This window comes from Chrysochloris asiatica, unplaced genomic scaffold (assembly GCF_000296735.1).
Source record: "Chrysochloris asiatica unplaced genomic scaffold, ChrAsi1.0 scaffold00013, whole genome shotgun sequence".
NCBI classification, from domain to species: Eukaryota; Metazoa; Chordata; class Mammalia; order Afrosoricida; family Chrysochloridae; genus Chrysochloris; species Chrysochloris asiatica.
Genome location: NW_006408531.1, coordinates 28,222,156 through 28,245,021, shown reverse-complemented (window position 1 = coordinate 28,245,021; position 22,866 = coordinate 28,222,156). Strand labels below are relative to the sequence as shown.

General features: G+C 37.1%; 1 protein-coding gene across 1 annotated transcript in view; it reads left to right on the top strand.

Moving 5' to 3' along the window:
* RSPO3 (R-spondin 3) overlaps window positions 1-22,866 on the top strand; it is a 137,596-nt gene that overhangs the window by 62,268 nt on the left and 52,462 nt on the right. The window contains exons 2-4 of the mRNA XM_006834684.1: window positions 2,651-2,842; window positions 7,532-7,678; window positions 12,403-12,600. Of these exons, the coding sequence (XP_006834747.1) occupies window positions 2,651-2,842; window positions 7,532-7,678; window positions 12,403-12,600 (537 nt within the window). The remainder of the gene's footprint in view (window positions 1-2,650; window positions 2,843-7,531; window positions 7,679-12,402; window positions 12,601-22,866) is intronic.

Here is a 22,866-nt window from a genome sequence, read left to right as displayed (position 1 = left end):
CCACCCTGTATAGGGTTTCTGAGGAGCAGCTGGTGAGTTTGAACCACCAACCTTGTGGTTCAAAATGCCCTTGCGATCCAGGGCATTACCCTACAGCCCCACACCGGGACTTCAAATGTATTGTAGAGGATCAGTGAAAAATAGGATGCCTGTCAACAAGATGGATCAACACAGTGGCTGCAACAATGGACTCAAATAGAACAGTGGTTGTGAGGTTGCAGAACCGGGCAGTGTTTCCTTCTGTTGTACATAGGTCACTGAGTCAGAATCAACTATACAGCACCGAGCAACACAAGAACATCAGGCTTAAATAGATAAACATTAAATTTATGAAAGGATTATTTCAATAAAAGATTCAGGGAAACAGAATACCTCAAGGATCAGTTTGAATTAGAGTAAAACTATGTTTTCTAATAGGCCCAAATTGAATAAATTATCCTAGAACTTAATTTCCTTCCTCAAGTTAAATCTTAGTGTCCATTGTTATCTTTTCTGAGTAAATTAGACACATGTGCCCATCACTCACATTATAAGTGAAAAACAAACTAACAAACTGATGTGTATTAATTTTAATGTATAAATAAGCACAAAATTACACAGTCCTATATGTCCTGGTGTGGCACTGTAGGCTAATGTGTCAGACTACAAAGTCATTTGAACTGCAAGGTCGGTGGTTCAAGCTCACCAGCTGCTCCTTGGAAACCCTATACAGGGTCGCTATGGGTCGGAATTGACTCAATGGCACTTAATAGCAACAAAATATCTCCTTGGGAGCCCTATACAGTGTCATTATGAGTCAGAACTGACTCAATGGCACTTAACAACAAGTCTCCCAGAGTGCTAGTTCAGTGATGATATTGTCACTATATAGACAAACATGCGACTATACACACATATACATAGACAGCCAAGGATAATACAAAAAGTATTGCTGCACAACAATCAAAACCATATCTAAACAAAAACATAAAAATGTGAAGCTATTGTTTCTCACCATATCCCCCATCCACGTCGATACACTCTTCTGATGGCAGTGTTCCCAAATTTCCACCTAACCCTCCCTAAAGAATTCAGTGCTCTTCGATTTACACCATGTCAAAATAGCAGTGTTGGAATCCTCAAGGCACTCAAATTATGCTCCTTGTAAATGTCCTTTTGAGTTTTGGGAACAAAAAGAATTCTAAATTGGTGTTGTAGGGTGAATGGGGAAAAGTTTCCCAACAAGACTCTCCTAGGGCAGTGCTTGCTATCCTCAAAAAATGTGCAGGTGTGCTGTGATGCGGGAAAATTCCTTTGTGCAACACTCCTAGCCTTTTTCTCACCAATGCAGTTTTCCATTTTCTTAAAACTCTTCCTAATAGCCCCTGAGATTGTCTTGTGTCCTCTGAGAAAATCTATCAAAATCACCCATTTGGAATTCCACAAAACAGTCACCATAACCTTCTGAACTGACATCTCTGCCTTGAATTTACCTACCCTAGCCAATCCTCTAGGAAGTCATTGTTTTGAGTGGACCATAAGGAGGTGAAGATAAGTTTATGTTCTTGAGAGAACTCATCTGCCACCAATAACTGATCACAGAGACATGTTTAAACGTGTTTTGTTTGGAATAAGGCTGTGTATGTATGAACTGGATCCTAGTAGCAATACTTTTTTACTGATGTTTGTTTGTTTGTGTGTGTGTGTGTGTGTGTGTGTGCTTATCCAGTTGCCTTCGAATCAATTCCAACCAGAGTTTCAAACTGATTTGAACTAGTTTAGTCATGGCCAGCCGAGCAAAATTAGAACACACTGAATTTTTTTAATTTGGTGTAGCAGAATGATAACTAGAGAAAAATGACGGGTCAGAGCACTGGAATGAGTGTGTTGGAAGAAGTGTAGTCAGCCTTTTAGAATCCTAATCCAAGAGATTGGACTGTTATCAGGACTGGGGAGAGTGATCCACATTCAAATCAGTGTGGGTAGTGATGGTGATCTTTGAACTGTGCAGCACTGTTTCAGAGTCTGTCTGCCTGTCAAGAGATTTGGTCGCTATGCAACACACATGCTGCCCTTGTTTTTTAAGAAGGAAATTGTTTCCTGCAGGGCATCATCCAATAATTTTTCCTGTTCTGGATGCCACATTCTACAAATTCAGGTCTTTCACATTTTGTTCCTTCAGTCATGACTGAACTGGGAAGAACCAGTTCAAAGCCCTGTTTCTGACTAATAGTGATCCTGTAGGAGAGAGTGGAATCCTGGTGTGGTGTTATAGGATAAGCACTGGATCTTGAGATCAGTTTGAACAGCAAGGTTGGTGGCTCACCAATTGCTCATCAGAAACACTGTACAAGGTTGCTATGAGTCAGTAGTGACTCGATGGCACTTAACAACATAGGAAAGAGTATTTTTCTCATAGGGTTAATGATACATTTACATGTGTGTAGTTTGAGGAATTTATTCTTTTTAAAACTACAATTTTAAGGACTTTGAAAATAATATAGTTATGTTTTTAAATATTAAATTTCAGAAAGGAGTGGGCTGGAATCTCAGCTCTATTACTACAAAATTAAAAATTAATGAAAGAAAAATGCATATCCTGCCTTATGAATGCTATTTAATGTCTATACCTATGACTTCACTTTGTATTATTGTGCATTTGTCTCTCCAGTGCATCCTAACGTCAGTCAAGGCTGCCAAGGAGGCTGTGCAACGTGCTCAGATTACAATGGATGTTTGTCATGTAAGCCCAGACTATTTTTTGTTCTGGAAAGAATTGGCATGAAACAGATTGGAGTGTGTCTCTCTTCATGCCCAAGTGGATATTATGGAACTCGATATCCAGATATAAATAAGTGTACAAGTAAGTGCCTACACAGAATTATGGTTTTATCTCATCTTTGGGAATGTTTCCAGGTTGGACTGGTCTCTAACACATTTCTGACTTTCAATGTTAGAAAAATAATAATGTTTACATGATAATTATGCTAAACAACCCTTAGAAAGCCCTCAGGGAAGAAACATTTGTTACTAAAACATCTAAATTTTTGGATTTGTTTTTCCACCTTGTCCCCATTGTAAAATTAAAAGCTGAGAACAAGATTATTATTCACCGAATCTACAGAAAAGAATTACAAGTATCAATTCAATCTAAGTTCTCATTACCATCCTAACTGTTCAAGTTTTTAGAGAAGTAAAGAAACATTTCTATTATTTTGGCTTCAAGAAGAATTTCAAAAAGCAATGAAATGCTTATTTATCAATCAATAATTCTTTTTTTTTTCCCCCAGTGACATTCCCTAATTCAGCTAAGTGACAGATTTTTTTTCTTTTTAGGTTGGTAATACGTAGACCAGAGGTGACATATGGATAGAAAGCCTATGACATTTTCTAGTGAGTTTCTTATTCTCACGGGGTAGATAAGATATAAGCTATACCCATCAGTTTGTCATCTGTAGAAAGAGTTCTCTCTTGCCACATTAAATATCACCATTTACAACAATGAAACGATATATGATAGGATGAATGTAAAGCTAATGTTCTTCCATGTAAACATCACATAATTCACAATAAAACATTAAAAAAAGAGAGAGAGAGATTGCTCAATATACACCCTACACTATTCCTTCCACATTAGCATAGCAAAGCAAACCCATCCAGCGGCATTCAAGAACAATACCCATTGTTATACAGGTGATAGATTCCAACTCTTAGTGAGCCTAGGACAGAGTAGAAACTTCCCAGAGGGCTTTTCAAGGTTTAAATCTTTTTATATGCAGGCTGCCACATAGTTCTCCTGTGGAGCAACTGGTGGGATCAGACTCCACTTTTAGGATATTACCGCTGCACTTCACCACTGCACTACCAGGGTTCCTTCTACAACAGGCATAGAGTTTAGGGTTTATGACACATATTTGTGGGGGGAGGCACATATTTGTGGCGGGGGAGTGATGTAAGTCAGTTCATAACACTATATTTTTCTTGTTCTCACACCACATATTCCATCCATCAATTTTGCTATTTGACAACCAGTCAACAAGTCCCTAGCTTCCAATCTAGTCTTATTGTTCATGTTGTTGTTATTGTTGTTGTTAAATGCTGTGGAGTCAGTTCTGATGCACAACGACCCTGTTTCTGAGGAGTGGCTGGTGGGTCTAAGCTGCTCATCTTATTGCTAGCAGTCCTGTTCTCACCCTACAGTGCCACACCAGGAACATCTTATAAAACCTGGATCTGAAGTTATCTTCTCCACACTGCATTCAGCTTCCAAAGCTGTAAATTAAAACATCACTCCTCTAGCCAAACATAATATTTGACCATCCCTACATCTCCTAACTCATATTTTGTAGCTCTCCATCACCTGCTTTGCAACAGCCAAACTGGTCTTCTTTTAAGATTTTTTTTCATGTCTTAAAAATTATTGCTAGCACGATTCCACACTTACTGTTCCACACTTGTTCTGACTGTTTGGAAAGCTTTTCCTCTAGAAGTTGGCTTAACCAACTCTCATTTTCGTCTATGTTCTGCTCTTAAGTCACCAGAGTAGATTTCTTTGACCATCTTGTCTGAAATAATCAATTTCTTTCCCTTCTCCATCATTCTTCATCTAACTTTCCTACCGACCCTGCCCTCCTCTTCCCAGAGAATTTATCACTCTGAACCAGAATCCCAAGTTTCAAAACCAGTCTTGTCTATGACTTTGGGCTGTTTTATATAGCCTTTCTGAAACAAGGAGCCTTGGGAGTGTTGTAAGATAAGCACTGGACTGCTAACTGCAAGGTGGACAGTTCAAACCCTAGGTGCTCTGTGGGAGAAAGATGAGGCTTTCTGCTCCTCTAAAGATTTACAACTATTTTTGAAACCCTATGAGTTACAACCAACTTGGTATCAGTGAGTAGTTTTCATTTTTTTCCCTAAGACTCAATTTCCTGATATATAAAATGAGAATATTAAAAGAGACTAGTTCATTGGATTACTGTAAGGTTTAAATGACTTAATGTATAGTAAAATACTTGTAACAGTGCCTAACATAAAAAGCACCAGATGAGTGTCAACTATAATTATTATCTATTGTGTCTCTCCACCTGTAAGTTTTGTAAAGTCTGGACTCTGTGCATAGCTGTCAACCCAATGCCTAAAATGTTGTTGTTGTTGTTATGTGCCGTGGAGTCAGTTCCAACTCATAGCGACCCTGTACAGGGTTTCTGAGGCTGTAAATCTTTGTGGGAGCAGAAAGCCTCATCTTTCTCCCATGGAACAGCTGGTAATTTCAAACTACTGACCCTGAGGTTAGCAGCCCAATTCGTAACCACTATGGTACCAGAACTCCTTAATGCCTAAAATTGTTGTTGTTGTTAAGTGCCTTTGAGTCAGTTCCGACCCATAGCGACCCTGTACAGGGTTTCCGAGGGTGTAAACCTTTACGGGAGTAGAAAGCCTGATCTTTCTCCCGCTGAGCAGCTGGTAGTTTCGAACCACTGACCTTAAGGTTCGCAGCCCGATTCGTAACCACTACGCTACCAGAGCCTAAAATAGGAGCATAAAAAAAGAAGTTTTGCTTCTAGGATTCCAGTTCATACATGCATGGATTTATTCCAAACAAAACATGTTTGAACATATTTTTGCAATCAGTGGTTGGCTGCAGATGTGTTCTCTCAGCAATATACTTGTCTTTGTCTTGTTAGGGTGCATAAAGAAATGATACCTCCCATCCCTGCCATAAGCCTATCTACTCAACTAGGTTGATAATCTATTTCAATAGTCACCCAGAACTCAGAAGCCATACATACTCACATTGGAAGGATTATTAGGAAAGTTACCAGGTCAGGGTCAGAAATGTAAAAGGTACAATTCTTCAGTCAGGATACTCTCTCTTCCGCTGTGCCCATGGGCAGGCCTCTGTCTGGCCCTCAGCCCTTGGCCTAGCCTATGTCCTGCTCTGTCAACATTTGAACCACAGGGCACACCACTCCACCATAAACCTCAGCTCTCTGGATCAGCAAATATAGCTCCCCAGTTACATGCTTGGAGGTACCTCATTCTGCAAGCAAATTTCCTTTCTGAAATTACTCAGCTTGACTTGCTCCATCAGTTGAGAAGCCCACTGCTCTGCCTCATACTCTGGCTCTTGTTTCTGTTGTTGTGGCTTCTGTGTCACTCCTTCAGTATCACAGCTTTGTGTCCCTAGGTCAAGGAGGTTTACTGCACAGGAATCTCAGGGTCCAAAGATGCACTCCACTCCTGCCTCCTTTTCTTTGATAATAGTGACATTTCCTCACCCTTTCCAGGCCTTCCTCATTTCTGAGATGGCTCATTCCATATCCATGTAGAATTCCAAGTTTTTAAAATCACAATTAACTCCATTAACAATTATCCACAACTGAATCACATCATCTTCTCACACCTTCTCTAACCCATACCCATCACGAAGATTCATTTGGTTGGAGTTACAAAAACTAAGGCTAGGAGAGACATAGTAAATAGTTCACTACACCACAGGTGACTTCAAAACAAAGGTTCAATCAGAACAGTGTCTTCCTAGGGGATCTCTTGGTTCACAGCTAATTCATGGCAGAGAGGTCAGCCCAGAAGTTTATGGTGACTGCTTTCTGGAATTCCAAAGGGGTCATCTTGATAGATTTTCTCAAAGAACATGGAACACAGAGGCTTATTAAAAAGAATTTTTAATAAAAGTGAAAACTTCATTTGTGAGAAAAAGCCCAGGGAAGTTGGACTAAGGACTTTTGTTTCCATCATGATAATGTACTTGATCATTCTTGTATAATAGCAAGGGTGATGTCCTAAGAGAATGTCCTAGGAGAATTTCATTGGGAAACCTTCCGCTATCCACACTACAGCTCTGATTTTAACTTTTCAGATTTTTTGTTGTTCCCCAAAGTCCCCAAAAGAACAAGATTTGAGTCCCTTGAGTATGTCAAAACTGCTGTCTTGACGTGGAATAAATCAAAAAGTGCAGAATTCTTCAGGGGAAAGTTTGGGTTAGAGAGATGACAATACTTTGACAATACTACTTTCAGAAGTGTATAGACATAGATGGAGGATATGTTGAGGAACAATAGCTTCACATTTCTATATTTTCATTTAAGATTGCCATGATTTTGTTGCAAAGCTTTTTGACTTACCCTCACAGTACATGGCACATAGTAGGCAAACCAGTATCTATTGAATGAATAAACAGATTTTTAAAATAGTACATTAACAATAATCCAAGTACGTTTTATTAAAATTATGAAACATTTTTGCTATCCATTAGTGTTTGTTTCATTAGATGCTTGATCCTATAAACCATTTAGCAAGTAAAAACAAAACAAACAAACCCAACACAATTAATCAACTGCTTTTGGAATCATTAATATCCATCAACTGAATGATCGTGGAGGAATCCTTATTTCAGTTCTGCAAAATAATTTTGAACCTGAAATGCTTGACAGGGAAGTTGCATATGTCTGTGTTAGAAACCGGTAGAATGAAACCAGCAATAGTTCACTGAGCATAATGGAAATATGGTTTCTGTTCTCTCTTTTTTTTTTAGAATGCAAAGCGGACTGTGATACCTGTTTCAACAAAAATTTCTGCACAAAGTGTAAAAGTGGATTTTACTTACACCTTGGAAAGTGCCTTGATAATTGCCCAGAAGGGTTGGAATCCAACAACCACACCATGGAGTGCGTCAGTATTGGTGAGAAGGAGCTCTGAGATCTAGGACAGATGATAAACTCCTCAGATGATAATTCAGTGTCCATGAAGGTGTCTCTGCAAGCCTTATCTCACAAGGACCTGAGAGGCTGTCTCTAAGGGGCCTTCCTTCTTTCAAAGATACTATTTTAGGGTGTTCCCATCACCTTACCCAGCATGCTTCTTTTTTTTGTTGTTGTTGTTGTTTTTTGTTAAGTGCTGTTGAGTCAGTTGCAGCTCAGAGTGACCCTGTATAGGGTTTCTGAGGAGTGGCTGGTGAGCTTGAATCCCCAACCTTGCTATTCAAACCAACTTTGCAGTGCAGCACATTAACCCACAGCACCACACCAGGACTCCACCACAGTCCAACTTAATATACAGTGGATGGATGATCCATTATTTCTTGGGGACCAATGATAATTGTTTCAATTATTTAGATCATTATGTTGTTGTTATTAAGTACCGTGAAGTCGGTTCCAACTCATAGTGACTCTGCACAGGGTTTCCGAGGCTGCAAATCTTTACGGGAGCAGAAAGTTTCATCTTTCTCTCGTGGAACAGCTGTTAGTTCCAAACTGCTGACCTTGAAGTTAGCAGTCCAATTCATAGCCACTATGCTATCAGAGTTCCTTTAGATCATTATAGATTTATTACAGACTATGTTCCCCTATCCCCTCCCTAAACACCACCACCTCCCAACTTGGAAAAAACTTCATTGATGTTTAATAATGATCTATAGATTTGTTTTATATCATTATTCCATGATGTTTTACTTATGAAGGGGGCTCAAAGAGTTTGTGAAAAAATGGAATTTAAAGATAATGAAATATTTCTACAAACTTTTTGAAGCCCCGCACCTTCTAGACAATTGATTACATTTTCTGTTTATATTTATATCTTGATATGTTACTAAATCTCTACCTTGGGGCAAGAGTTTCATCATAAAACACTGAGGTTTAATCTTAACCAGTGATTAAAGTTTTTTCCAAATTGGGAGGGGGCGGTGTTTAGGAAGGGGATAGGGGAAGATATTCTGTAATAAATTTCATTAATGCTCAGCAGATGGGTCAAAGACCTAGAGAACTAGAGTTAATGTATTTAAAAATCTCACTTTTTCTCTCCATTGCCTTTCTGAAATGTTCTGGTTGCACCGGTATCCAGGAACAAGAAAGGATTTTGGATTTACTCAAACTGACAGAATGAGACAGTTTCAGGGTCTGATTAATTGCAGATTGAGTTTCTTGGAGGGGAGTTTCCACAGGCAAGTTGTTTGTCTAAATAAGGGATCACTCTCAGGCTATATTTTCCCCCTTTTAAATGTTGTGCAGCTACTACAGCCACGGGTTTGATGAACACTTGGGGAACAGATGCTAACCCAAATGGGAAAACAACATACTAAATCTCAAAATCCCCTGGGCGAACACTACAAGAGTCTTTGATGCTGTGCTGAAACTGGCATTGGCACACAAATGCCCTCCTGATTCAGTACAAGATAGACACAGGATTCCCCTGGGGTCTCACAGTACAGATCCAACAGAATCTAAAGTGCTGGAGACATAACTCTAAAACGGTGACTTAACCATTTCACGTTCACCATGGAACTTTATTTTGAACAAAGTTCTTAGGTAGAATGAAGTAAATGATGATATTTTAAAGATAATTTCAGAAACATCTGGAAAACAACAATTCTGAGATAGAATTGTTATGGTTAAGTATTTTTTCGTTAGCCAATAAAAACACAGAAAAACAACTTGAAAGTAAGGAAAATGAACATGAAAAGCACTTGAAGTTTGTCTCTTTGTAGGTACTAAGGGCCAATGATGAGTGGAAAAAATCAAAAATATTTTTGTAAATTATTAAAAAATAGAAATTCAGGATGAGCTGAAAAAAGTTTGTTGTATTTCTCTGCCCAGAAAAAGGGACACTGTTTCTATTTCCTTAGTGTTTAGATGTAGCATTCAGTCAGTCCTTGAGACATAATTTGTCTTAAATGTATCAATGCTTTTTCTACCTGAGAGTGCACTTAGCACTTGGTACTGTTAGATTTAAAAGGAAAGACAATCCACTTCTGAAAAAGTAGCCAGCCGTAAAAGCCCTGTGGATTACAGCTGTCTACTCCTGTTGAACATGGGGTCACCATGAGTCGGGCCAACTAGACAACAGTTAACAATAATAACAGCAACGATTAGATACGCCTTTAAAGTTTACTGGTAATCTATACAATTGAGACAAAGACTATTTCCTAACACACTGTATACATATTTTAAAACAGAAGTTAATAGTCTAAAGGTCATTTACTGAACCTGGCTCTAACTGACCTAGGCCACAGTAGTAGCACACATTAGTAACTTTTGTTCAAGGTGGCTCTCTCTGCCTACTTCATGCACATGTCTCACTACTACGTGGTACCTGGCCTATAGACACTGCACTTTCAATGCTCCTTCCCCAGTATTTCAGGGAATACAATGACATGCTCCCTTAACAAATGTAGAACATAGAGCCCAGAGAGCTGAAATGATGACCTCAAGGACAGTCATTGTTAGTGCTGTAGTCAGTTTGCTTACTCTTGCTCCCCAGTGTTCACCCAATAGGTTAAAGAATCTGTCTTCTCCTTTATGAAAATTTTTACTGTTGTTTACCACCCAGATTTTAAAGTACAAGGAAAGATAGTAAATAGAAAAAATTTTGTCCTCACGAATTGCATGTTGTTGTTGTTAAATGTCATTTAGTCAGTTCTGGCTCATAGCTACCCTGTATAGAAGCAGCTGGTAGGTTTGAACTGTTAACCTTATGGTTAGCAGCCCTGTGCTTATCCTATAGCGCCATACCAGGACTCCAACAAATGGCCCAGGTCACAATATACCCACTCCCTATGGTTTACAAGTGAAATTAACCATAATGTACACTAAACCCAATTTTACAAAAGAGCATATTCCTTCAACTGTGCATATTAAATATGTCCTTCCTTTCTGCACTGTCATATTGTCATCACATTGCTCCTCTTGGAGGGTTTGCCTTGTTCAGTAGTGACAGAGGGAAGATGTCCAGCTCCAAATACTGAATAGCAAATGACAACAACTGGCTATGTTCCCTATGGAATCATGCAGTTAGTCAACAAGAATTAAAGGAAAAGAGTAATGGTGATAAAGTATCCCATTCAATTTTTCTTCCAATTCAGGAATCCCTTTGGCAGCATCCCAGACTAATGATCAGTCACTGCGTAACTACTTCCAGGGACAGTGAGCACAATGCTTTTTGAGACACTTGCTCCATTAGTGAATAGCTGAACTACTAAGACTGTTCTTATTGCATTCTTAGTACTTAATAAGATGATGAAAGATATAGAGCAGTTGAGTAGATCAGTTTTTCTGAACGAACTTTTAACAAATTAGTGTCCCAGTCTCTTCACTGTCACTTTAATGACTTGCATATAATTTATGCTTGTTTTTTATCTTCATCATTGCAAAGCTTTCATTTATTTCATGAAATCATTTCTGAACATCAATATTGTTGGTTCATTCTACAGTATTTGTCTTTTGTAGAAAGACAAAAATATCTTACTGTAAAATCTGGAAAGGCCATTATTGAAGAGACTAATACATACAGAAAGAGGAGGGGAATCTCAATAAAAAAAGCTTCAGGAAAAATTAAAAAATGAATCTTAGAAACCAGTCTGTCAAGTTAACTGTAGAAGTAGCATATCAGCTGAAATTAACCCAGAGTTTACTTAAAATGTATGCTGATATACCTAGACTACATCCAGAAACAAATGGCAATATTTAAGCGACCAACAATACATCTCATAGAAAATGGAAAAGGCTGTGAATAGAAAGGCCAAAGACCTAGATGCAATTTTTTGCTCAATAGTTCTCTGGTGCATATTTTCAAAATGTGTTCCTACAAATCAGTACCCATAAACAGCATCACCTAGATTGTTACACATGCAGATTCCCAGACCACTAAATCAGAAACTCTGGAAGTGGAGGTCAGCATTCAATGTTTCAGTAAGTCCTGCAGGTGATTCTGATGCACCATGAAATGTGAGAATGAGTTCTCTAGCACATCAGAATAACATCTTCCAAACAACTTTTTGACAGGATCAGTCAGTAGCTACAGCTGGAAAATGCTCTGGAGATTATAAAGCACTGGTCAGTTGAGAGCAATTATGTAAGAGACTAGGTTAACCCAATCTAGAGTAAAAGGTAAGCCCAATGCAAGAATGAGTTTACCTGATAATATGGTACTGTTGTTGTTGTTAAGTGCCATCAAGTAGGTTTTGATGCATAATGACCCTGTATACAGTATAGGCTTTCCAGGGAGTGGCTGGTGGGCTTGAACCACCAACATTGCGGTTAGCAGTCCAATGCTTATTGTACAGCACCACACCAGGACTCCAATATGGTACTAAAACACTGAAAACATTCTACTCCTACCTTTCTCTTTGTTTTATCTTCAAGTCATCTTGTCCCATTTGTTGTTAAATGCCGTTGAGTCAGTTCTGACCCATAGTGACCCTGTACAGGGTTTCCAAGGAGCGGCTGGTGAGCTTGAATCACTGACTTTGTGGTTCAAACTGACTTTGCAGGGTAACACATTAACCCACAGTGCCACACCAGTATTCCTTGTTCAACTTAGATCTCCAGAATTTCTGTTCTGATTTGGTTAAGTACTGATAGAAGAAAATTGTTCTGTATTTAATAATAGTGAAAGTCATTTCTGTTTTTTCAGTGCACTGTGAAGCCAGTGCATGGAGTTCTTGGAGTCCGTGCATGAAGAAAGGAAAAACATGTGGCTTCAAAAGAGGGACTGAGACACGAGTCCGAGAAATAACACAGCATCCTTCAGCGAAGGGTAACTTGTGTCCACCCACCAATGAGACAAGAAAGTGTACAGTGCCAAGAAAGAAGTGTCAAAAGGGAGAAAGAGGTACAACCGTACTAACAAAATGTGCTTCCTTAAAACCTTATAATTTAATAATGCATAAAGTCACTGTATTTCTTGGGAAACATTTAGCATTATCACTCATGTCTAAAACCCTAAAATACGTCAAACAAAAAATATGCCAGCTGAAAATCAGAGTATATATATGGCAGTTTTAAAATATGTCACCAGATCTCAGAACTTTATTACATAAGAGTGCTTATTGAATTCTACTCAACAGAACTGTATGATAAGCATTTGGACTTTTAATTTATCTTTCCCAACATCCACCTTCCCAATGCCTAGAAAACTTTGAAGGAAGTCCCAAGAACACAAGATCCACTGTTATTTGGAACAAGTCCTTGGCAAAGAAACATTGACCCTCAATTGACTCTTCTCCTTGTTGCCTACACACCAAAACAGGGAATTTATTTTGTAAACTTTTTAGCTAACTATATTATTCAGAGTATGCAAGTATTTTAAATACTAAAGAACACAATTTTAGTACTGGCTTTACATTTGAGATGAATGAGCAAGAACATATTTTTATGAACACAGTATAGCCATTAATGACATTCTACCCTCAGATTTTTTTTTAATTATAAAACTTATTTTTAGAATAGCACCAAAAAAAGTATAACATTTTATATTTATATACCAGATCACAGAATCTTCTAGATCAGTATTAAATAACTTTGTGTTAGAGACTGTTTCTGAAGTGTTAACATTGTCAAGGAGAAATACCACATCTAATAGGAAGCTCAAAGTTAAATTTCCATTGAGAAAAACCAGTTGTTGACTATTAACATATCAGTTTCATTTCTTTCCTGTTATTGTCCTTACCACCATTGCCTACAAATATGTTTAGTGCTTTATGTAACTATTGACAGTTGTCTGATGAGGCTGTAAGTTACTAGCCTCTCAGTTAGTTGCAGTTTGAAAAAAGCTCAACTACCTCTATGGTTCTGTAACTTCATTCATTCTTTCACTCATTCATTCATCATTTCACTCAGCATAGTTTTCTTGAAATCTTATTTTATGCCACGCATATTGCTAACCCTTGGGAATTCTGAACTGAATACTATCATTACACTGAAGGTATACTCAGAGTCCAGTGGAGGGTTAAAATGTTTAAACAGATTATAACAATAACCCAGAGCAATGGAGATTATAGACATAGAAAGAAAGTTCAATGGGAACATAGAGGAAGGTGATATGCAAACTTTTACATTACTCACACAAGAAATATTCTGGTTCACCAGTACTTTGAAAAGTGTTCTTTCATTATGCCAAAAGAATTGTCAATCTGTAGAATGTATAGAGCTGGTTCTTGCCATTAATAACCAAGTAGTTAATGTGATGAAATTCTTGAAGGCAAGGGTCATTTTAAGAACTTCAAGCTTTTGTAAATTTGTAAGATGTTTTGATTAAGATTTAGTTAAAGGAATGAAAGTTGGCTAGTGAAAAAGGTCTTTCTGGCATTTGTTACCAATTAACTTAAAACATCTTAGATTTAAAAGTTGGATTTGGAAATCAAATATTTCATCACTCTACTTGTTGGTATGTTCCCATAGTTGTACATTTACTTATGTTTACTAAATTTTCTTGAAATGTAATGACTTACAGGTGGTCTTTGCTGGTTTTATTCTTTCTACAAATATTCTAAATTAATTAATATTTGATATAGTTTGCTTTTAACCATAGTGCAAAATGTTTTACCCAGGAGAAAACTTGAATTATAATACTAATAACATTGTTTTCTTTTACTTGAGAATCTGGTCTTTTAATATTCTCCACAAATATTTGACTTAAATATTAACATTACAAATATCAGTTATTAAGACTAGTAACTGATGAAATAAATAATGCTGCAAATTTGCAATATACCCACTCTTCATGTATCAACATATTTAGGTTTCAAAGACCAGGTTGTTTTGTAAAAATTGACATTATGTGAAAATTATGATGACCACATCAGATGACAAAATGGAGGATGAATATATTATTACATTCTACCAAATTACATCATTCCATAACTGCCAAATCATTGTGAATCATAGCCCAGCCAAGTTGACGCATTGCCTTTACCATCACAGCCAACATTACTCGCACCTTACATCTTAGCACCAGTTACTGCTAAGTGTACATTATTAATGAGCAAACTAATCAGATAGTAGATGTTTTGCTATTGTCATAAATGTAAAATATTGGAGGATGAGATAGTTGAAAAATAAGGAGTAGGTATAGTAACCTTTGACATAAGACTTTGCATAAGAGTCTTTCAGATCTTTCCATTCTCTTTTAAGTAGAATATAATTACATTTTGCATTTAATTACAGAACATTATGCATCTTGAAGTGTATATTCTTTTTCAATTTTTATCATAAACTACAAAATAAGGAATGTGGGTCACATTCCTAGTTAAATACCAAAGCTAGCTCCATTTCCTTTTAATTTTCCAAAAAAATTTTTTCAAGTACCTTAGAAACTTAAAGTAGAAAGGAAACTACTTTTGTCTTCATTCCTCACTTCTCTAAATTAACGTTTTTCTTAACCATTTGAATTTTAACTTTCCCAAACTTCTATTTAAACATGAAGAAACCAAATGGAGTGTAAGTATGACCCCTGGATTTCCCACTGTCCCAATCATCAAATCATAATACTAATATTATCCCAAGTTCTCTCTATTTGATTCTTTTTTTTTTCATATAAAACATCTAGACAGTTTAATAATTGTATTTTTAAAAGAATTTTATAGCATTCCAATACTTTTAGAAAAGACATCATTTTTTGACATAATTTCCTTACTTTTCAATACTCTTGTTTCATCTGTCAACAAGCTTCCATATATTCCCATATTAAAAATGCTTTAGTCTGAGCTTCAAGCTGTGAATGCACCGCTGTTTTCACTTTTTCACCAGAGGTGAATCTTTGTCTTCAAAGGGATATTTTAGGAGAACGTTCAGTAGAGCAAGATATGTACTATAAGGAAGATGCTTTAGCACCGCAAAATGAAGTTTTTGCAGCGTTAACAGTGTGGGCAGATGTGTATGGATGTGCATTGTCATGCAAGAGCACAACTCCTTGCCCTTGGATAACAGTCCTCTGCATTTAATCGGAAATTTAGACTTCAACTCTTCAGTGCGCATGTCACTGTAATGAGCACTCTTGATTATAGTCACTGTTTTTTAAAGAATTTATTATCTAAATAGCAAGAAGCACATATTGAAAGAAAAATATTTTCCAGACATAATAAAATAGAAGACTAGCTTCTTTTTGCATTAATCTATAGGAATCCTGGTGTAGCACTGTGGGTTAATGCATTGGACTGCAAAATCTGTTTGAATCACAAGGTTGGCAGTTCAAGCTCACCAACTGCTCCTTGGAAACCCTATACAGGGTCGCTATGGGTAGGAACCGATTTGATGGCACTTAACAACATATGAGTTAGTATTGGTTATTTCAAATAGAATATACCTTAGAATAATTTAAGCAGATTTAAAGATAAACATAGTAAAGTGATACAGACGTGATTTTTCCTACTACTAGAATTAAGGAGCCCCGGTATGCAGTGGTTAAGCACGTGGCTGCTAACCAAAAGTACAGCAGTTCAGATTCACCAGTAACTGCTCCACAAAAGAAAAGAATTAGCTATCTGCTCCGGTAAAGATTACAACCAAGAAACACTATGAAGCCATTAGGATCACTATGAGTTGGGAGTGACTAATACAGCACCCCACAACAGCAATTACTAGAACAACTGTTACTTGAGTAACTCATTAAAGTTCATGGTGGTGGTGGTGGTGATGTGCTGTGAGTCGGTTCCAACACATAGCGACTCTGTGTAGGGTTTCTGAGGCTGTAAATCTTTATCGGATCAAAAAGCTGCATCTTTCTCCCAAGTTGCAATTAGTAGATTCAAACTGCTGACCTACAGTGTGCAGCTCAACTCATAACCCAATCTGCTACCAGGCCTCCTTTTAGATTCTTAAAAAATAAAATTCTTTTAGGTTTGTTTCTAGAGTACATGAGCTAAGAGACAATGGTTTTATAAAATTTAGCTTGAATTTAAACTTATATCAATGATGCCTACCTAAACCCCAAACCCACTGCCATTAAGTTGACCCTATGTAGTGTTTCTGAGGCAGTAAATCAGAGGAGCAGCCAGCCTCATCATTCTCCCTAGGAGCAATTTGTGGGTTGGATTTGCTGACCATTCAGTTAACAGCTCAACAAATAACCCATTACACCTCCAGAGCTGCTTGATGTCTACCTAAGAGGTTAACAATAGGCAGAGGTAGATAACTCATACTCGTATTTGGAAAACATATGGAGTGTGTGTTCAGGATATTGTCTGCGATGTTGTAATTGTCAAAAGCAAAGTCTCCGAGGGAGACTGATAAGATCCAGAAATGACTTTCTAAAATGTACAAAAAAAAAAAAAAAGAAACTGAATAGAAGGAAGCCGTTTTAAGTCACAGGGTGGATTATTCTAGTTCTGAGAAGCTTTTAAATATATATGTCTTAGAAAAATAGGTTTTAAAATCCTATGCACACATATTTTTCATTATTACCATTCTCCTGATGCTTAAAATAGAATAACAAATAAATCTGGGGCAAGAAATATAATTTTTATATTTATATTTTATATTATACCAAATTTACATTTTCATCTGATATTCTATATTTGTTGATACCATTAAAGATCATGTCCCTTTACCTGACATGCTATCTTTTAATCAGCCTTCATTTCATCAGTTTCTAGCTTTAATAAAAGCTTAGTGCCATTATAATTGCTTCTAGCTTGAGCCTATCTCAATTTGAAATGTCAAAGATAAAGAACATATATTTCAATATATCACAAAGGCTAGCATTTAGACTACTACAACATATATTAGAGAACTTCAAAAAGTTTGTAGAAAAAAATTCACTATCTTTCTATTTCATTTTCCATGAACTTTTTAAACACGCTCATACATGAAAAAAAGCATATTAAAATAGAAGCAAATAAAGATAAAACACACCTTCAGTGTTTGTTATTATATATGTTTCATTGTTTTGATGGACTGGGTGAAACCATATTAAGTAAAGGGAAGTAAAACAGGACAGGAAGACATGTGTGTCGGCATTTTATTCCAAAGAGTATTTTTGTGTTGGGGGAGAAAGAAAGTCACTAAATATAATTCTTATTTATTTGTACAATTTTCTAACTGAAGAGACTTTCCTAGAGATGTTGGGTTTTAAGGCTATTCAGAAAAAATGCAGGAAATGTTCCTCTTTCTCTAAATGCATCAAACAATATTAATTGTAGGAATGGCATTGTAAAGATCAATCAGACTGATATAACTTAGTTCTGCTCTCAACTGGTCCACTTCTGTTCTTAAACCTCTACACACACAGTATTTCTTCCTCTGAACCTCACAAATTTGTCCAAGACCTCAGAACACAGTGACAACTTTGGGAGTTCACAGGACACCTTCCCTTCTGCTCTGCTATCTACAAATACAAGGATTCCTTCCCTCTACCTTCTTCGAATCTCCTAGCTGCCACTACTCCCTTGGTTTGATCATTTTCTAGAACAACAGAACTCATAGAAAGTGCTATACTTATTAATACAGCTTAATTGTAAAGACTACAAATTAGGATCAACATGAAGAAGAGACTTGTATGGTAAGGTCTGGATGGGAATTTTCACATCCCAATTAAGTTATGTTCCCTCTGGAGAACATATTTCTTTCACAAACCAGGAATCCTGTGGAAATTCAATGTGCAGAGCTTTTACTGGTGGATCTTACATAATTCAAACTCCAGCCCTACTCCCCTGAACCTACAAGATATCATAAGGTTAACATCAGGAGGTCCATATCACAAAATCAGTATTGCATGGCCCTGTAGGTCAACCCCCCAACAAATATAAGTCAAAACCCTCAGGTATTGTCTGAAGTCCTCATCAAAGACACTTCAGTCATTGGGGAAAATGCCAAGGTTTTAGAGCTTATGGCTCAGGAACCAAGGACAAAGGACAAAGCCTTTGGGTAAAGTTCTTTCCCCACAGATACGTTTTTTAGATAGAAAGGAGAGAGAACAGAATCATGGAAGAAATGGGGTGAGATCTACTTTCCTGGAGTAAAGAGGAACTAGCATCCATTCTAGTAAAGAAAGAAGAAAATAATCCATTAAACAAGAAATTTAAAAAAATGCCCAGGAGCATTTCCAGGGCAAGAACAAATGTGAACTGTTGCATTATGTCACTGATTTGAATAAATTGTTGGTCAATTTATGTGCTTTCCCAAATTTAAAGTAAAAATCTAAACTTTATATAAAGAAAAAGTGTTATATGTAACACTATAAATTTTAACCTGTAAGTTATTATTAATTATACCTTCAAATTCAGTATTATAAATATGCATTGTGTTTATCTTGAGTACTATAATTTAAATTATAGAAAGATCAATCTTAATAAATCAAATAACAAAATGACAATATATTTGCCCTGTTTTTTGGCTTGCTCCTCTGTTCTTTAGTTTACTTCTTAGAACCTTTATAACTATTCCAGTGCTGTATAGTTAAACTTTTTACAGTGAGGATTTATATTAAATATTCACTCAATTTTGAAACAGGACATTTAGCTAAGATTCCCAGAACAATTAATCAAAATTGAAATAGATGGATCCATTTGCTCAAAATGGTAGGATGCCAACTGGCTTAGAGTAGTTAAGTTATGTCCTCTCCCTACCTTCGCCTCATGGAAGAAGACCAGCTGGCCTACAAACACTCATCCTTTTTAAGTACTGGATCCTGGGAGCTTTCTGCTCTTTCCCTACAAAACGCTTTTCAACATAAGTTAGAGAAAAACCAATGAGCTGAGATAATGGTGGTGTTAGAGATTTTGCTTCTTAACTAGATGGAATTGTGTGCCCTTTGAGGACATTTTTGTTGTCACCTTGACTTGAGGAGACAGAGTACTAGAGTGGGATCTAGTGGAGAAAAGCCAGGGATTCTGTTAAGTATTCTACAATGCAAAGGACAACCCCGAACCCAAACCATCACCATCTAGTCCATAAATTTGTAAATAATAGAATCAATTTAACATATGTTTGTTACTAAGTGAAAGATTTGTGTGTGACACACTTATTTTAATTAGTCTGTTTGTAATAATGGTACATGTGCACATGTGTACATATGTACATGCTTTGAAAGGGTATAGTATTTTTATGTAGTATCTAGTTGATTTTGACTCAGTGATTCCATGTGACAGAGTAGAATTGCTCTATAGGGTCCTGATGTGGCTCTGTAGGATAGGCACTGAACTGCCAATCACAAGGTTGGCATTTCAAACCCACCAGCTGCTCTTTAGAAACCATATAGAAGGTCACTTTGAGTCAAAACCAACTCGACAGCACTTAACAACAATAAAAATCTTTACTGTAGCCGATCACCAAGTCTTTCTCTTGTGGAGCCACTAGGTAGGTTTGAACAGTTAATGTTTCAATTAGCAGTCGGTAGTTTAACCACTGTACAACCAGGACTCTTCTGGAAAAGGTGTAGACATCACTATTGGAGCCCTGATGGCAAAGTGGTTAAGCACTCGGCTGTTAACTGAAAGTCAGTGATTTGAACCCACCAGTTTTTCCACTGAAGAAAGATGTGACAGTATGCTTCCATAAAAGTTTACAACCTTGAAAACCCCATTGCTGTTGTTAAGTACCCTCAAGTCAGTTCTAACTCATAATGACTCTGAATGAGTTTCTTAGGCATGACTGGTGAGTTTGAACCATGATCTTGTGGTTGAAACCGACCTTGAGGTTGAGTGCTTATCCTATAGCACCACACCAGGACTCCTTGAAATCCCATAAGGAAGTTCTATTCTGTCCTTTAGGAGTCACTGTGAGTTGGAATTGACACAATGGCAATGGATTTGGTTTTGTGTGGTGCTGTAAGATAAGGTTAGTGGTTCAAACCCTCCAGTCGCTACTTGGAAACCCTGTACAGGGCCACTGTGATTTGGAACTGACTTGACAGACAGCACTTAACAACAGGAACAAATAACTAAAGGGAATCTTACGTGATGCTGTAGAATAATCATTGGACGATAACCTCTAGGTCGACAGATCAAACTCACCAGTCATTCCTCAGAAACCCTATATAGAATTGATGTGAGTCAGAATGGGCTCAACAGCACTTAACAACAACAGTCTAAAGACCCCATAAAGCCATAGTTAATCTTCAGATCTTTTAAAGTTATGTTTCCTTATGGCCTATTCCTTGTCTATTGTTTGATTGTATTTTGTCTCCTCAATTGTATTATTACTCAGCCTCTTACTTTACTGTGTTTTTTCCCCACAAACTCCCATTTAATTCTTGAGCAATCAAATCAACTTTCAAATTCAATGGATGATCATGTGTCAGAATCTATTCTCTACGTATCTTCAGAGACAACCCCCAACCCCTCATTGTTTCCTCTGGAACTAAAAGTATAGTGGCAGGATCTTTGCAAGGATTCTCTGTTGCTCAGGTCTGTGGATTGAAGACCATTGAAGATCCTTAACATGTGCAGAAATACCAAAGCCAGTACCTGAGTAGATGTATAAAAACTGATATGACATTCAGTTTCTTGCCTCTAACATATTTTACTACCCCATTGTATGTTCTTACCTTCTCAAAGCTAAAGAAAACTTTACAGAATATAAGAACTTTTTTTCTTTCATGCCTGTGACAACTAGATGTTTCTAAAAAGATAACTATACTATTTTTTGCAACTCATCAAACAGTGATTATCTCTTTAAAATTAAGATTAAATTCATAAAATTCTATTGTTGTATATTCTTTAAGATTTCAGGAACTTTATCCATAGTAGTTAAAGTTGTAATCATAGAAATACTCAAGCGTTACTATGACCTTTGCATCCTTTATATAATGCCTTCTCTACTATGTTGCTGTGTGCCTCAGCATCCCTATTATAAAATAATCAATATAATATATCACCCTTGAAATGCTTATACTTCCTGAGATTTCTTTTTGTGATGTTCCTCAGAGCAAAGTTTTTTTATCCATTGGTGTGTGTAATATAATTCACAATGGTCAGGTTATTCAACAGAGTAGTAGCTATAGTACAGAAAATATACAATGATTTTGGCACTTTTAAGTTCCTACACATGAGGGTGAAATTCATTTTTGCTGCATAACAAATAATTCTAAAACATAGAAGATTAAGACGATAGCCATTTATTTAATACTGTATGGATGGGCAATTGGATTGAGATGCACCTGGTGACTCTGATCTTGGGTAGCCTTGTCATGTTGTTGACTGGCTGAGGACTAGGGAAACTGCAATTTTCAATCATTATCTTGGTGACTACAGGTCTACAGGCCTCAAAGAGAGAGAGGAGAGGCAATTCCTCTGAGTCTAAGCCCCAAATTGGCACATTTTCACTTTACTCACATTCTTTTAACCTATGCAAGGCCAACCTTGATTCCAGTTGAAGCAGTAGATTTCATTTCTTGTTGGGAGAAGTCCGAGTTACTTTGCACAGGGAAGTGTTGGAAAGTCTAAGCATTTTTTGCAATCTACCACAGAGGTCTTTCTCTTGTTTGCAGTTAGAAGAGTTTGAGTGATCCTTCATTCAACAATCTCTTACTGTGATATTGTGTCTTCCTTTGTAAAAACACAGTCAAATGGTTGATACAGGAGATGTTGTGTTATATAGGAGATCATCTCTGTTGTACATTGCAATTTATTAAGAGAATAGGAAGAAGAAATAAGAAGCCAGACCAAGATATATTCATATACTCAACAAATGTTGAACAAGTACTAACTGTGATTCAGGGGAGCATAGTGGATCTGTACAATAAGCACTGGACTGACACCCACAAGGTCAGTGGTTTGAGCACACGAGCCACTTGAGGCAGAAAGATGAGACTTTGTGCTTCCACGAAGATGCATAGCCTCAGAAATCCTATACGAGGTCACTATGAGTTGAAACTAACTTGAAGGCACTTAACAACAACAACAGCTATGATTCAGGCACTCTTAGGTGGTAAAGAATTATCAGGAAACAGAAGAGGAAAAGTCTCTGCCACCATGGACCTCATATTCTAGATTAGGCACCACGGTTTACATAGCTTCATGAGTAACGACCATCAACCAGCAGTTTACTTGTAGAGTGTACCTGTGTTGACAGTCATCATCTTTGTGATTTGTTCCTCCAGTAGCTATAATTTTCATTTTATTCTGCTAACAAAATTTACAAAGATATTTATCTATATATAATT